The sequence below is a fragment of the Fragaria vesca genome, linkage group LG7 (assembly GCF_000184155.1).
Source record: "Fragaria vesca subsp. vesca linkage group LG7, FraVesHawaii_1.0, whole genome shotgun sequence".
Classification (NCBI taxonomy): domain Eukaryota; kingdom Viridiplantae; phylum Streptophyta; class Magnoliopsida; order Rosales; family Rosaceae; genus Fragaria; species Fragaria vesca.
The window spans coordinates 13,525,319-13,540,426 of NC_020497.1; the positions used below are offsets into that span (position 1 = coordinate 13,525,319).

A 15,108-nucleotide genomic window follows, 5' to 3' on the forward strand; every position below is an offset into this window, starting at 1 on the left:
GGGAGGCGTTATTTATATGCATAAGTTTCAGTTCCTTGTGCTTGTGGTGGAGTCTGTAAGCTCGTCAGCGCTGTGCAAGAGGTTGTGATGTCTCAAAGGTTTGTTTGGGGATCCTTTTGTAGAGACTAACGAGGGAGGTCCATCGAAGAACGACAAGCTCTAACGAGGGAGGTCCATCGAAGAACGACAAGCAAAAGTGAGGCAAATATGGCGAACCCCAAGGCAACTCCTAGATGTCGACAGAAGCGGCTGTATGTAGAGCAAAGATCACCCACGAATATGCTGTATGCAACGGTAGCAACACTACCGGCAGTCCCAGTTGCTGAGGCTACTATTTGCCAATATCAACTGCATATGATGATCAACAAAGTTGTTTACCTAGGTGCATATGTCTCCTAGGTCGTTGCATGGTTTTCCGGATACATAGCCGGAATAGCCAGTCCAGCCAGTCCCTAGATCGTACCAAAAGTAAGATTCCTTCCCAGAACGTCTGGACATCAGTCCAGCTCTATCGGAGTTAAAGGAACGATAGGCTATGCTCCTCCAGGTGAATATTCTTTCATTTTCCCTCAGTTATTCCCAGTCTTGATTTTATAGCTTGAAGCTAGGAAGTGGTAATTAGGATATGGTGTTATGAATTGTAAAATGCAGAGTACGGTATGGGCAATGAAGTTTGGACACAAGGAGATGTATACAGTTTTGGCATCCTGCTGTTGGAAATATTCACAGGAAAAAGGCCAGCAGATAACATGTTCCAGGGAACTTTAAACCTTCATAACTTTAAGCAAGTGAGAGAGACTGTTGATCCTGTTCTGGTTCCACAGGACATTGAAGCAGAGAGGGGTGCTTGAGACAAAATTGAAGCCAGCTTGATTTCAATTTTAGAAGTTGGTGTTGCTTGTTCTGCAGAGTTGCCTAGAGAACGATTGGCCATTACCGATGCTGTGGCTGAGATGCGTCGGATAAGAGACAAACTTCATGGAAACAAGTTGTGAATAGCTTCATCTTGTGCAGCTAAACTAAGCCAAAGGGAGTCGTAGTGGCTGCAGATTTTCGTGATGGCTTGCATTCCAAACTACTGGTCTGGCATTCTGCCTGCTTTTCTTTAAATTGGATTGTTGTGTTTATGGCTAGATTTTAAAACCTACAGTTGTTTTTCTGCTTCTTGTTTCTTTTCTTTTCCATTTGTTTCAATTTTGTTGTTGATTTGTGGTACTTACTGGGTGTCAGCCTCCATGTTTGTTGTTTATCCTCTGGTTTTTCCTAATGAAGTTGATATAGTCAATGTATTACAGGGCATTAATGTTTCCTTGGATTCAGAATTACCTACTAGGTTTTCCCGTAACATACAAAAGTCGCACCGACGATTTGAAATCAGAACTCGGAGTTCCAGAAGAGTAGAGAGGCCTGCAGCATGTTCTAGACTTGATCTATCAAGCTATTAACATAACTAACCTAACTCTCGTTCATTGCTACTAAAAACCTGAAACACACAACGAGAGTGGGAAGTTCCTTTACAAAGTAGTGAACATATATATATTTTTTCTAATTCTTATATAAATTATTTTGTTTTTGATAATTTTATGATTTTATCCCTTACAGTTAACAGCTTATCCAAGATTATTTAATAATTCAAGGTTATTAAAGTAGGATTGACAAAGGATCTAAGGAGAACTCCTAATTCCAAATAGGTTCTTAACTTTAAGTATCCTTTCACTGTTCCTTCTAATTTTGTATCTTTTGACACAAAATCGAAAAAAATGCAAAAAAGAGGAATGAGAAATGTGACACGAGGAATGTGGGAAATTAAATCATGATGCATCAAACTCATATATGCTAAATATAACCCAATAGTACTACAACTTAAGCCATCAGTATTGCTTGAAATACATTTGATAGATGCTACGAGGATAATTACCTCTAATTGAGTAGACCTATATCTCTATACAGAAAATATAGGACTAGAAGGCACTAAAACATGAGAAGCTTCTTTCACTTTCTACTGTCTAAATTCCACTACGGACTAGGCTTGAAATCCAAAGATACATACTGAGACCAAAAATGAGGAGCTAAAACTCAAACACCCGCAGCTCAATCATTCCTTCTTTTCTTTTGGGGGAATACCAAGCAACAACCTTGCCTGACTGTAAAAGCCTCAAAGAGTAGCTCAAGCTGTAAATGAAATCCTCAATATGAGGGCCACATTTGCCAGGCAAAGAGGCAAGTGAAACCCTTGAATCCACTCGGAAGACAATTGGGCCCGCAACCTACAAGAGTATAGTAACATAAGAAGCTCACATTGTTAAAGACGATCTATTAGTCAGATATTGTTGTGTATGGGCAGTAAATGGATAACAGATGCTCACCAACAGAAAAAAAATGCAATCACATATTTATAAATTACCATCACCAGGTCCTAAGACAGAAGTACCATTAGCACCAACTAGAACGCGTTTTACAGTAATGTCCGTAACATATTTTCTAGTGATGCATACACGTTTTAGCACCAACTAAAACGTTTACTAGTGATGCATATTGAGTGTATTACATTAATGTCCGTAACATATTTTCTTTTCTTTTCTCTTTTTAGTTTGAGCTAGGCACTACTATAAACAGTCGAATATACAAATCTTTAATGTAGGTAGGTACAAGGCAATAATTTATATGGAAACATACCTGCTGTTGAAAGATTAGATTGACCCTAGGGGATGATATAGGATCTATAGAAGTATTAGAACTCTTGAAGCTATTGAAAACCCTTTTAGCAAGAGCTGAAGCTGAACCAATATCCAGGCGAGCATCTATCCTGGTCAAATCCCCATAGAGCTCACGAAATTTTCCATGCTGGAAGCTATAGCAAACTGAACCAAAGAAATCAGCACTGACAGGAGTTCTCTTCTTCGTACTTGAGGAAGTATTCCCATTGCCTCTTAGATCAACAGCGACCGAGTTGTGCCCATCCTGAAACCAGGCTGCAAAGTTGCCACCTGGAAAGGAAGAAACAAGTGAGAATTGGCATTACAATCTTCAGAAACATGAAAGAAAAATAGATGCCATACACTGATTTAGACAAAAAATAACAATTAAAACACACAAGTTTGATTAGGACTTGTTCACTAAAAATCTATGCTTCTGTTGTTGTCATGCATTTTTTTGGTCGTCAACAATAAACTCGTGTATTATATTTACACAGTTTTCGTTTTTTAGAGAGAATGATATAGCTTGTAATTACCGGACTAAATTCCATTATATTTATGATGTTTCTTCTTATGAAGCCCGCACACTCACACTTACAGTCCCCAAAATTTTTGAGGCTGATGTCTTAAACAAAGAACAGCCTTGGCAGACTAGATATATAGCTTCCCACAAATAATACAACTGTTCATAGGAGATGTAGTCAACAGCTTACATGCACTACAACCCATCGATAAACATTTTACAGGCACATAAATTATTAGCTTTAGAACAGATTCTTCTTCTATTTAATGCTGGAAACATAACAAATTAATGATTTATACATGAATTAAGGAACTTGTAAGAATGTAAATTACCAAAAATTCCAGATACTCCAGCATGAGGTTCTTTGAGTCGCACATCATATGATGGCCGCCAAAACCAACCCTTGTTGGTCTTTACCATGAGATCATTCTGTGTCTCCTTCTGCCTCCAAAGGTCTCTCCTCTTCTCATAAGAAAAGGCAGCCTTTGCACACAATCCAGGCATCAGAGATGTAGGTGCCTCATCATTTACGGCATTAACTGCCTGGGGATGGCCACTATTTTTATGTACACCAACCCGGTACCGCAATCCTTGTTCGGAAACAAGTGATGACAGATCTAAGGAAATTGACTCCGGTACATCCCAATATTGTCCTTTATGGTCAATGAACAGCTCAGGCCATGCAGCCTCTAGAGTGATGTCATGATAAGGAAGCTGTAAACATATTAGAAGTTCAGAAAGATTGTTCAGTGAAACATTCCCCAACATTATAACAGCAAGATAAATCAAAATGATAAAGGACCCAGACATGAAATTTATCTCAATTAGCCATTATGTTCATTGAGGTCAACATGATCAAGGTTATTGACTAGCATAGCCTACAGACAAACCAGATGTATAAACAAATCAAACTTGAAGGATTTCTTAAGCAATTTTAATATATGAGCCAAACATAACTTAAATTTCAATTTTGTGAACACTTTAGAGTATCAGGGAAATAATCACCACCGACCAGCTTAATTTCAAATATCATCTCCAAGTGATTGATTATGGCTCCTGAAGATTATTTACGGTAAATTTTAATTCACATATAGCAAACTTGTTTTCAGAGTGTGAAACAAATTAGAAGGTGAATAGTTGAGCTACAACCTGATATCAGCAAACCACAAAGATTAACATTACCTCTAACACTACACTCAATACCAAATCACCTTGCCACATGAATCAACTCTACATTAAATGAAACAGAAAACAAACAAATCGATGCTCCAAAATCACTGCTTAAACAGTTTAATGAAATCTAAAACTGTGAATTCATATCCATGCCTTATGGAAGAGCATCACTTTGCTGCGGCGTCCTTTTTTCTCACCATCTCCTTCTGTGCTCAACTTTACGGATGATGCAGGAGTCAAAAGAAATTGTGTGCATAATCCAACTGAATAGAGGGATTTGTCCAAGAAATGCCTTGCTGCATCTTTGAATGTAGGGACCTCAAACTCATCATTAGTGAAAAATTCAGCTTTAATAGAAGAAATCAGTTTCTTCGGGCGGATCTGTCCAATTAAACCAAGCCACCTATATGCATGAAGATTATGGAATGAGAAGGATCATGAAGTATAAGATGAGAATGCTACAGATAGTTGATAGAGTGAAAGATGATCTGGTATAAGCAATAATAACTCAGAATGCATTCTCCTTTAGCAGGAGGCATGCTCAAAGAATTGGGACAGCGCCTCCATCTTTTGATACATTAGATATATATATATATATATATATATATATATATATGTGATCAGGGATGATAATGAGCAACCTGTAGAAGCGTTAGATGAGTTACTCTGAGATGCAGAAGTCGCTTTAATTAGCAATTCAAATATCATATTTTTGCAACTGTGTGAGAAACAATTAGATTGTAAATGGTTTACCTAAGACATTGTTCAAATTTCAAAACATGAAAACATTGTTTCATTTATTTGAAAAGGTCCCCACAAAACATAATCTTTGTAAGTTACCTTACTGTTTCTAATAAAAATGTAACTGTAACAGTAAGATTGTATCAAAACCCAGTTCTGTTAAGAAAAGATAAATAAATTCATCATTGGATCACATACATGCTCTTCAATAAAGCAGCCTCTTCCTCTATATAGCACATACCGCATACAAATGAGTAAGTATCTGAGACACGGTAGGTCCTAACCCCCAATTGCTCAAAAGTCAAAACAAATTAGGATCTAATGCAGACTAGCCAACCCAGAGAAGAAAAAGTTATCTATAAGAAGATAAAATGTTATAATATTTTGTAACTCTTCCATTACAACAATCAAATGGTACTCGGTTGCTCAATTGCGTATATTGAGGGTCATCATTTATAAGATTGGCCTAAAATGATGGCAAGCCATCCTATAATTTGGTCTAAACGAACTGATGCCAACTTCTCAAAAGCCAAATTCACTAACCCAAGTATACCGTTAATAAGCCCCATTCTTCTAGAAACTAAAACATAGCACAAACCAAGCCTAGAAACAGAGACATAAAGAAACCCTTCACAAGTTGGTCACACAAAAACCACAGACAAAACACAAACCAAAAACCATCAAGACAGAGTTTTATCCCTCTCTCACCACCCAACTCACTTCCACAACTTAAATCTCAACTACCTCAATTCAACAAACTCACACGTGCACAAACAAATACAAAGACACAACAAAACCAAACAAGCAAAACAGGGTTTAAGGTGATTGTTAGTTACCAGTTAGAAGTGGATGGTCTGAGCAAGAGGGACTGAAGTGAGAAAGAGCCCAAGTCCTTGTGGGAAGCAGGAGAGTAAGAAGGAATGATACCGAGAGGGAACCCATTTCCCAAAAGAGAGAGTTGCTGAATTCTGAGGGCTCGGCTGGCTCGGGCGCCGTCGAGAGGAAATGGGTCGCCGGGGATGACCTTGGCGGAGCCTTCGAGGGTGTGAGGTGAAGAAACGTTGAGGTCCCAGAAGGCAGAGTCCATGGCCGACTTCAGGCTCGCCATCGTTAATGTGGGGAGAGTGAAGGAGTGAGGAGAGTGAGGGAGAGAGGGTGTATATTGTTTTGGGTAGGTTTGTGATGGTTTTATTTGTCTCTTCTTTTGGGTCCTTATCTCATGTCCTAGAAATTTGAATATCGGGAGCCAGAGGGTAAATTGGTTCTTATATATTGGTCATTTTTGTGATAAAAGTACAAAAAAAAAATATATATATATACGTGCGGTCAATTTTCTTAACGAAACTAACGGATTCAGATATCATTCTATGATGATCGGGGTAAGAACATGAGATACCGTTTTGACGTTGTTGAAAATTGAGATACCAAAATTAGTCTCTAAAAGTTCATATATTGTTTGAACTATTTTTCCTTGATAAACTTGTACTATTTTAGAGAAAAATGGTTCTAATAAGGTAGTTAATTATGAGGAATAAATCCCGTGATATTCATTATATCGACCTTCCGAGGTCAAGCTGAAAGCGAGCAAGCTTTCGTTTACATCTCACTGCTTACAGTTTTGGACTCCAAATCGAAAAAACGATGCTGAAACAAAAGAGATCATATTCATCGCACAAGAACACAATTCAATGATAAAAGAGATCAAGGCCTATGGACCTTTCTGGTGTACATATCTCTGCCTTCACCATCGATGAATCTAAACTCATGCAATGTACAACAACACACAAAGTCTCCTGAGCCTGCATGCTCCCACCTTTCACGTTCGAAGTCGAGGCAACCTCCGAGGTCACTGATACATTTGCCATAGCTTCCCCATCCGTGACTCTTGGTTTGTTTCGACTACCTCGAGGGCGACCACATTTCTTGTTGCTGCTACCTCCAGAAGAGCCATGCATCATCAATCTCATTCCTCCCTCAACAAAACCGAGCTATTCTGGCTCTAGGGCAAGAGAATTTTTAGCCCTCCTCGTCCTCCCCCTAGCTAGGATTCCATTGCTTCTAAGGATGTCCAGAATGGTAATTTGCTGTTTCTCTAGGGTTTTGAGGTTTGGAAACCTAATGATGGGAGCAAACACAAAAAAGGTAGCTATTGCCCTAAAGATCAAGGCGGCACTGCTGCTACAACAACCAATACCTCATTCTCCGCCTCTGCACGGCGGGACACAATGCATGACAATGCTTGATCATGGAGCATTCTCTACATCTTCCCAACAGGCGCTCATGTTTGTAGCACCTCAATGACGTCCACTGGAGAAACCCGGATCCGTCGAGAAAGTCGAACTTGTTTATTCAAGGGGACGACACCCTAACCTTAGCCACACCTCTCCTCGGCACCGTATGATCTATAGTGAGAACCGGACCGATAGTCTCCCCTATCAGTCGCATCATTGCCGCCGTTAGAACACCCGGAGGTAGACCAAGGATCTCAACCCATATCTAAATAAAATCGAGAGGGACTACCGCAATGTCTGAGAAGTAGTCGTAATCGTTGAGCTTGTAATTTTGGCTTTGCCACTGCATAAAATTATACAAGCCAATAGTATTTATAGTCACCATGTCACATCCCGACCCTTATATTTTTACCTTATTTACTAGCGTGATTATAATAAGAATTTTACCGTCTCGATCATTGAGTAAATAGTTTAATTGGTCCCTAGAGGGGTTTCGGGGACGATTATGTGCGGAGGATTATTCGTATGAGGAAAATACAACGACGGTAAAAATAGTAAATTTTAGCTAGAAAAAGGTAATTTTTATTCGGGTATTATTTTTCGGGGTGTTTTTATTTTGGAAGTTTGGGTTATAAATGGTGTGGACCGGTTTGGGGTGTGAGGCCCAAACCCTTTTTCTTTTCTCTCTCCCTCCCTCCCGATTTTTCTTCTCTTCTCACCCGATTTTCTTCTCTCTACACCCACCGGTTTTCCGGCCGTCCTCCCGCCGCCGTCCGACCTCCGTTCGCCACCGGACCGGTCCCGTTCGGTCGGTCTCCCTCCCAGCAACATTTCTAGACCGGTGAGAGGAGCCCTAGCGCCGCCGTGAAGGAGCGGTGCCACCCGTAAGGTCCGATTGTCCAAACCTTCACTTCGCCGGAACTTCCTCCTCCGGCCACCAATCCGGGCAAGCTTGGTATGGTTTTGTAGCCCTCCAACCCAGCAACCTTGCCCTAAAAGGACTCACTCCCTCTTGAGCTAGGTAAGGAGAAATTTGAAGTGGAAGTTTTATGGTGTTTTTGATGTTTTTAGTCGATAGCCCTAGTTAGGCTTGAAATTGGTGTTTGTGCTAGTTATGAAAGTTGTAGAGCTTGATGAGAGGAAGATGCTGTTAAAATTTCATAGGTTTTGGAGGTCGCCGGAATTGACCTCCGGCCGCCGCTGCCGGCGCCGCCGCCGGTTGGGAGATTTTAATGTTGTTAAATTTGGAATATTAAGGGGAGTTTATTGAAGTGAGTTATGGAATTTTTGGATGAGTTTTGGATAGGTTTATGAATTTCCGAAGTGTGGTATTTTGGCGGGTAATTAATGTAGAATCCGGCCGTTGGATTTAAGTCGTATTTTGGAGAGGTTGTATTTACGACTGTGGAGTATGATATTTAAGTTCGGATCGTCCGATGTAAGAATATCGAAGTTAGGCAATAATGAGCGTAATTATGGCTCTCGGGTAATTTTGCCTATTTTGATTAAATATTGGATATTGGTTGGGAAATTAATATTATATTTGGAACAGGACGTGAAGAGGCTCGAGCAGACGAGACCCCAGATTGACATCAGGCTTAGGCCTAATTCGTGAGTGGACGTTTATTTTAAATAAATGCATGCTATAGTTCATGGTTGAACAATTAATATTGCGGAATATTTTAACGTCATTTTAATTTGACGATTTTTATTTTCTCTTGGAGAGTTACCGAAAATGGGATTTTCGGTAAATATAAATATGTATATATGAGAGAGTATGTATAAAAAAATGCTAGCTAGCCATATGTGTCTGTCCACCTTAATGGCGTAGCATATAGCCGCATTATGGTGTGACGTGAGCGTTGGACGTAAGCGTAGTAGCCCTATATGAGTGTTTAATTCATATAGGGGGTATGGGCACATATTTATACACATGTCTGTCCACCATGATGGCGTAGTGTAGCACCGCATTAAGGCGTGACGTGAGCGTTGGACGCGAGCGTAGTAGCCCTATATAGACCCATGAATTTATATAGGGAGTATGGACGAGTGTAAATACATACATATATTATAGAGTCTGAGAGGCTCGATATTTTATGGGATAAAGGTTTTATCGCTTGCGGCATGCATTCGATTTTTCCTTAGAAATTAATTTGGGGAAACATAAATATTTTAATTATTAATTTATTTTTGTCCACTCACTCTAACGTTATTAAATGTTTTCCTCTGGGCCCTTCGTTTTAAATTGCCCAGTCTGCAGAGTTCGGGTTGGATCTAGTAGGAGACGAGGCATAGTCACCCGCTTTTCGGCCAGTTTTCATCAGTAGGTTACCTGTTCAACCTACTTGTGTTTTCTTGCTTCCGCTTGTGTTTAGTAGCTCTGAATACTTTAGAATTTTGTATATTCTGTGATATTCAGAAGCGTTAAATTAAGAGTGTAATATGAAATTTTCGAGTTAGGGTTGTCCATCTGCAAGGGAGATTTTCTTAATCTTTTCAGTAAATTTTCCTTGGAGGTGGTCCCCGCACGACTTACTCTGGGTTTCAGGGTGAAATTCGGGGTGGGTCGTGTCACACCATGTCCTTGAATGTTGTAAAAAAAAAACATTCTAGCAAACTTATTACAAACGGTAAATTCAACTAGGCATTCAACAAACTACTCCACATCATCACCATTTCGTTAGTATCATCAGCAGTTAACCTTAAGCATGAGTCAATGTAGTGACTCGTCAACACCTCCCCTCAAACTTAGTGGGGGTGGACCAAAATGATATTAGAGTTATGTGTTAGATATGAGTATCCGCGTGTAAGCCTTCAGTGAGAATAGTACATAATAGGAACATATCAAAGTAACAGATCGTATCTTTGCACTATTTTTTTAAGAAACTGGAAATGCATCTATGAAAGTTTTTTTTTTTCTTTGTAGGTAGCTTGTTAAGTGTTAACCTCTAAGAGCAAGTGTTAAACGTAAAACATACACCAGTGACAAAGGGACAGAGTTCAACATTTATATTGGTATTTATATAAAGGAGCTCTCAAATAAATTGTTAATCCCTCATCTACCAGTTTTGAAGCATTGAGTGATAACAAACAGTAGAGTGGACAACTGAATGCCGGATTTCCAACCCTAATTAAATCTAAACTCATATTTCAACCCTTTCTCCCGTGTAACAGGTAAAGGAAGTCCATACATTTGTGGGCCGATGAATCCATCATTAAAAATAAGATAAAAAAAGTCAAAGTATTGCATGCACACATGAGTTGCAAAAGACATGCCCACATTTAAGAGCAGCTAGAGGATATTTAAAGCCTCCCACACAAGCAGGAAACCTCGTGTCGATCAAATATACATGAAATGTCTGCTTCCTCAACAACTTCTCATCACACATGCATCACCTCTTTTGTGTTTCTCTCTGCCCTTTAAACCTAATGTGTATACACCTCCTAATGCAGAGCTCATAATATAGGTTGGTCATAGTCGGTTTGAACAATACATTCTTGCACAGCCCACATTTTGGAGAAAATGTGGGCCATCTAAGTTCTATGGGCGGTGATCGGCAATGACATTATGGTTGTTACAGAGAAAGTTTCGGCATTACTGGGTTGCCATCGAACATGGAGATTCGTAAATTCTCAAACTTCTCCAAATCCAGGAAGTAACTTCGGCGAGTTTCAATGAAACCACCAAGAAATTCTTTAGTCACCGGACCAAAAGCTCTGCTACAAACAGTCGAAATGAGGTCGACGTCGTCAACAGTTGCAAGGTTATCAAGATTGTCGAGTGAAAACTCGGTGTCCGTCTACGAAATCTCGAACATATTATTAGAAACAATTTTCTCAGCCGCGATTTCCTCACCGGTGATTTCATCAACAACGAATTCATCAGCAGTGATGCTCTCAAATTTGGACATCAGATTAGGAACTAGGGTTTTTCATCTATAGAAAATAATATCACTAAGAAGAGTATCTTCATTATTAAGTATTTAAACAGTGTGATAAGAAGGGAGTTGTGCAAGAATTTGATGTATCCATACTAACTCAATGAATTAAATTTGTACGTATTTACCTTGATAGAAGAACATCCCATTATGTCTGTGACTTATCTCTAGCTTTGTTTAGGTAATTAGTTCATTCATAGCTGAACATATTGAATCTTCAACATTAACTCAATGGTTTTTACTTTTGTAGCATCATCAATGTCTGATACAGAAGTAAAAAACCCCCTAAGGTATGCAAATGTATCCAACATTGTATGTCAAGAAATACATCAATATGCACAAAACTCCTGAAATGTTTTCTTTTCACAATTCTATTTTTGGCCCTTGTTAAAATGAATGATTGTTGTAATTCACAGCTCGATCTTTAGTCAACTGTAAATTTGGTGGATACGGATTATCTGGGTAAAAAGAGAAGCTTAAAGGCCGTATTGAACCATGTTAAACCTTCAAAGCTTAAACGACCAGATACTTATTACAAAAAAAAAAAAAAAAAAAAAAAAAAAAGAAGGAAAGAAAACCTAGATACAAATGAGCGAGAAAACAACATTCTTGACGCCCCAAAAACAAAAATGTCGAAAATCCCCAAAATTTGTCGCCCAAATTTCCCATGTTGCCCAATAATCCCAAAAATCATCACCGTAGAAAAGTTTGTGGAGGTACCGAAGATCGTTGAGGTTGAAAAATTTGTCGAGGTGCCGAAGATTGTTATTGTGGAGAAGAAGGTGGATTCTTGCATCAAAACCACAGCTGTGTTGTGGCTTCCATTTGTGCAGTTTGATGCGTTAAAGTCTTCTAACCACAAGGCTGAGATGATCGCCACGACATAAGAGACACAAAACATGGTTGCAATGGCTCGGAAGGCAGAGGAGGAAGCACGCTGCCGTTGGTACACGGAGTGGCACGATCATTGGGGAATTGGTGCCTCAGGTGAGATCTCTTGGTTACCTATTAGTTGGTAAATGAAATTTGGGTAAAATATTGTATAGTCCTTGTGGTTTGAAGTCGACATCTATTTAGTCCTTATGGTTTTATTTTAATCTGAATAGTCCTTAAAGTCATGAATTTTCATCCAAATAGTCCTTATGACCTTTAACTGAGAAAATTGTCGGAAAAACTATTTGGATGAAAAATCATGATTTTAAGGACTATTCAGATTAAAATAAAACCATAAGAATTATTTAGATGAAAAATTGTGACTTTAAGGACTATTCAGATTAAAATAAAACCATAAGGACTAAACAAATTTTAATTCTAAATGAAAAATGGAATTTTATATGATAGAATGTATTTCTATTATAAAAGTAGGGACTAAATTTAGTTTACCATCTCAAACTTTTAAAACTAAAATCAATTTAGTCCCTGTATCTTTTTTTTTTTTTAAATTCACGATGGTTAGACCTTATGGATCTCGATAGGTGTCATCATTTAGCCCGCGAGCTTAAAAAGCCCATGGGCAGCCCGTGGCTCAAAGGGCCAAAACCTAGCCTGGCCCGCAGAAAATCCCACTAAAGCCCGGCCCTTTAGGGCATAAGGTAGGGTAAGGGTCGAGGGTTTGAAGCCTAGGCCTGGCCCTTAAAGCCCATTGAATTTCATTATTTATATATATCATCTGTCAGTGTGTCACCCAGACACTCCCTACCATGTCTTTCTTTATTACCCAGCGTATAAATATTTATTAATGTTAGATAGGAAACTCTACAACATCTCTTCTTAATTCTTATCCATGGTATAAAAAATATAGACGTTAGACTTCAAAGGATAAATACTTGGTATTTATCTCCTTGTTCTCATCGACCCAAAGCTCTCTGATCTATATCTCATCGAAAAAAAAGCTCTATGATCTAGCCTCCCAAAACATATCATCACTCAAAGCTCTCTCGACGAAGTTCGATTGCCGAAGCTCTCTCAACATATTGACGAAGCTCGATCCATCTCCACTCTAGGCCATGACATCGTCAATTGCCGGATCGTCGACCACCTGATACCTTTCCCACTTTTCCCAAAAGGTGTGAGTTTTGTACCATTCTTCTATTCATTCTTATTTCTTGTTTCTCAATTGTCTTTCGATTGATCTTAAATTCTAATTGTATATATATGGATCCATCGCCACTCGAACGAGATCGTCTGTGACATTAAGGATTGGGAATACCAGATTGGGGAAGATGCATGATGGTAGTCTGACTCATTGGCTTTGGATGAGTTTGTCATTGGGTATTCTTCTTTGGGTCATGGCTTTAGATGGTTGTTTTATCTAGTTAGCTCATTTTGATTTCTCAATGAACTGTGTATTGAAATTGTTCGAGTCAAAACTCACAAAGGGAATGGCCTTGAATCATGTGTGATTGCTAGATAGTTTATAGTATATGATATGTGCTTATCTAAGTTAAAACCTTTTTATATCTTAAGCTATACAAGATTCATCTTTAATTAAAAGCTAAAAAATTGTGAAATAAAGTTGTTTTGGGTCTTATTAGGAAAAGCTTGGCTCGACCCTTTAAAGTACTGGGCTAGCCCGGCCCAGTCTGACTGGCCTATGTGGCCCGGCCCATGAGCAACCTTGAGGTTTACAATTTATGAAGAAGCCCAACCCGGCTGACCGTGAAAAATATGAAAAGTATGCTAAAGCCCGGCTCGGCCCCGCCTTGGCCCACTAGTTTTGGGCCGGGCTGCCAACCCCTAGATCTAGACTATGTTAGGGCGGCTCTTCTGTCATAACATTGTAATGGTATTTTGATCGAAACTTCTTCTTACGGTTTTGCAGCATAAAAATAGCTTATTTAGATTGGTTTGCATGCTTCGATTTTTATGTAGTACGCGAGAATGGATCGCGTTAATGTCGTTACCTACTTTTTGATCAATATAAAGGCTATCCTTCCTTGACAAAAATAATTAATATTTTTTTGTTGTGAATACTCTATCAACCTAGCCATCTATTTTATATACAATACTCTCTCTCCTTAAAGTGCTTCTAGGGTTTCTGGCGGCAGTGCCTCATGGCGATGTTGCTATCTCTACCAACAATAGCGGGTCTCCTGCTTTTACTTGTTTTCTTGAATACGGTGGAGAGGAAATAATTCATCAACGTCTATTCTTTACCCCCAAAAGGTATTTCTTTCGTCTACAATTGCTTTGGATTTGCCAAGGTGACGGTACTCCTCGTCCTTCTCCTTCTCTTGATGACAAAGTTGGAAACTGCATCCCTATGTATCACATCCCGACCCTTATATTTTTACCTTATTTACTAGCGTGATTATAATAAGAATTTTACCGTCTCGATCATTGAATTAATAGTTAATTGGTCCCTAGAGGAGTTTCGGGGACGATTATGTGCGGAGGATTATTCGTATGATGAAAATACGACGACGAGAAAAATAGTAAATTTTAGCTAGTAAAAGGTAATTTTTATTCGGGTATTATTTTTCGGGGTGTTTTTATTTTGGAAGTTTGGGTTATAAGTGGTGTGGACCGGTTTGGGGTGTGAGGCCCAAACCCTTTTTCTCTTCTCCCTCTCTCTCCCGTTTTCTCTCCTCCCACCCGATTTTCTTCTCCCTCCGCCCGGAAACTTCACCACCGCCGTCCGGCCACCACCGACCGCCAGATTGGTCCCGTTCGGACCCTTGCCTCTTCCTCTCTCATCCTGGACCGGTGCACGCGTGCGGAACGCCGCCGTGAAGGAGCGGTCAACCCCGAAAGGTTCGACTGCCGGAAAGGGTTTTTCACCGGAGCTCCGTCTTCCGGCCACCATA

General features: G+C 39.4%; 1 protein-coding gene across 1 annotated transcript; it reads right to left on the reverse strand.

Moving 5' to 3' along the window:
- Nucleotides 1–1,800: 1,800 nt before the first annotated feature.
- On the reverse strand, nucleotides 1,801–6,325 carry LOC101308507. Its single transcript, XM_004307220.1, has 5 exons — nucleotides 5,970–6,325; nucleotides 4,546–4,795; nucleotides 3,552–3,933; nucleotides 2,677–2,987; nucleotides 1,801–2,267 (listed from the first exon to the last, which is right to left on the reverse strand). The coding sequence occupies exons 1-5, from the start codon at nucleotides 6,239–6,241 to the stop codon at nucleotides 2,070–2,072; spliced, it is 1,413 nt and encodes a 470-aa protein (XP_004307268.1). The 5' UTR covers nucleotides 6,242–6,325; the 3' UTR covers nucleotides 1,801–2,069.
- Between the last annotated feature and the right edge of the window lie 8,783 nt (nucleotides 6,326–15,108).

Coding starts and splice junctions, on each gene's coding strand:
- LOC101308507 (XM_004307220.1), bottom strand. CDS start 6,241: ATGGCGAGCCTGAAGTCGGCCATGGACTCTGCCTTCTGGGACCTCAAC. Junction 3,934..4,545: donor AAGTGATGCTCTTCCATAAG/GCATGGATATGA, acceptor ATATGTTTACAG/CTTCCTTATCATGACATCAC. Junction 2,988..3,551: donor TGGAGTATCTGGAATTTTTG/GTAATTTACATT, acceptor CTTCCTTTCCAG/GTGGCAACTTTGCAGCCTGG.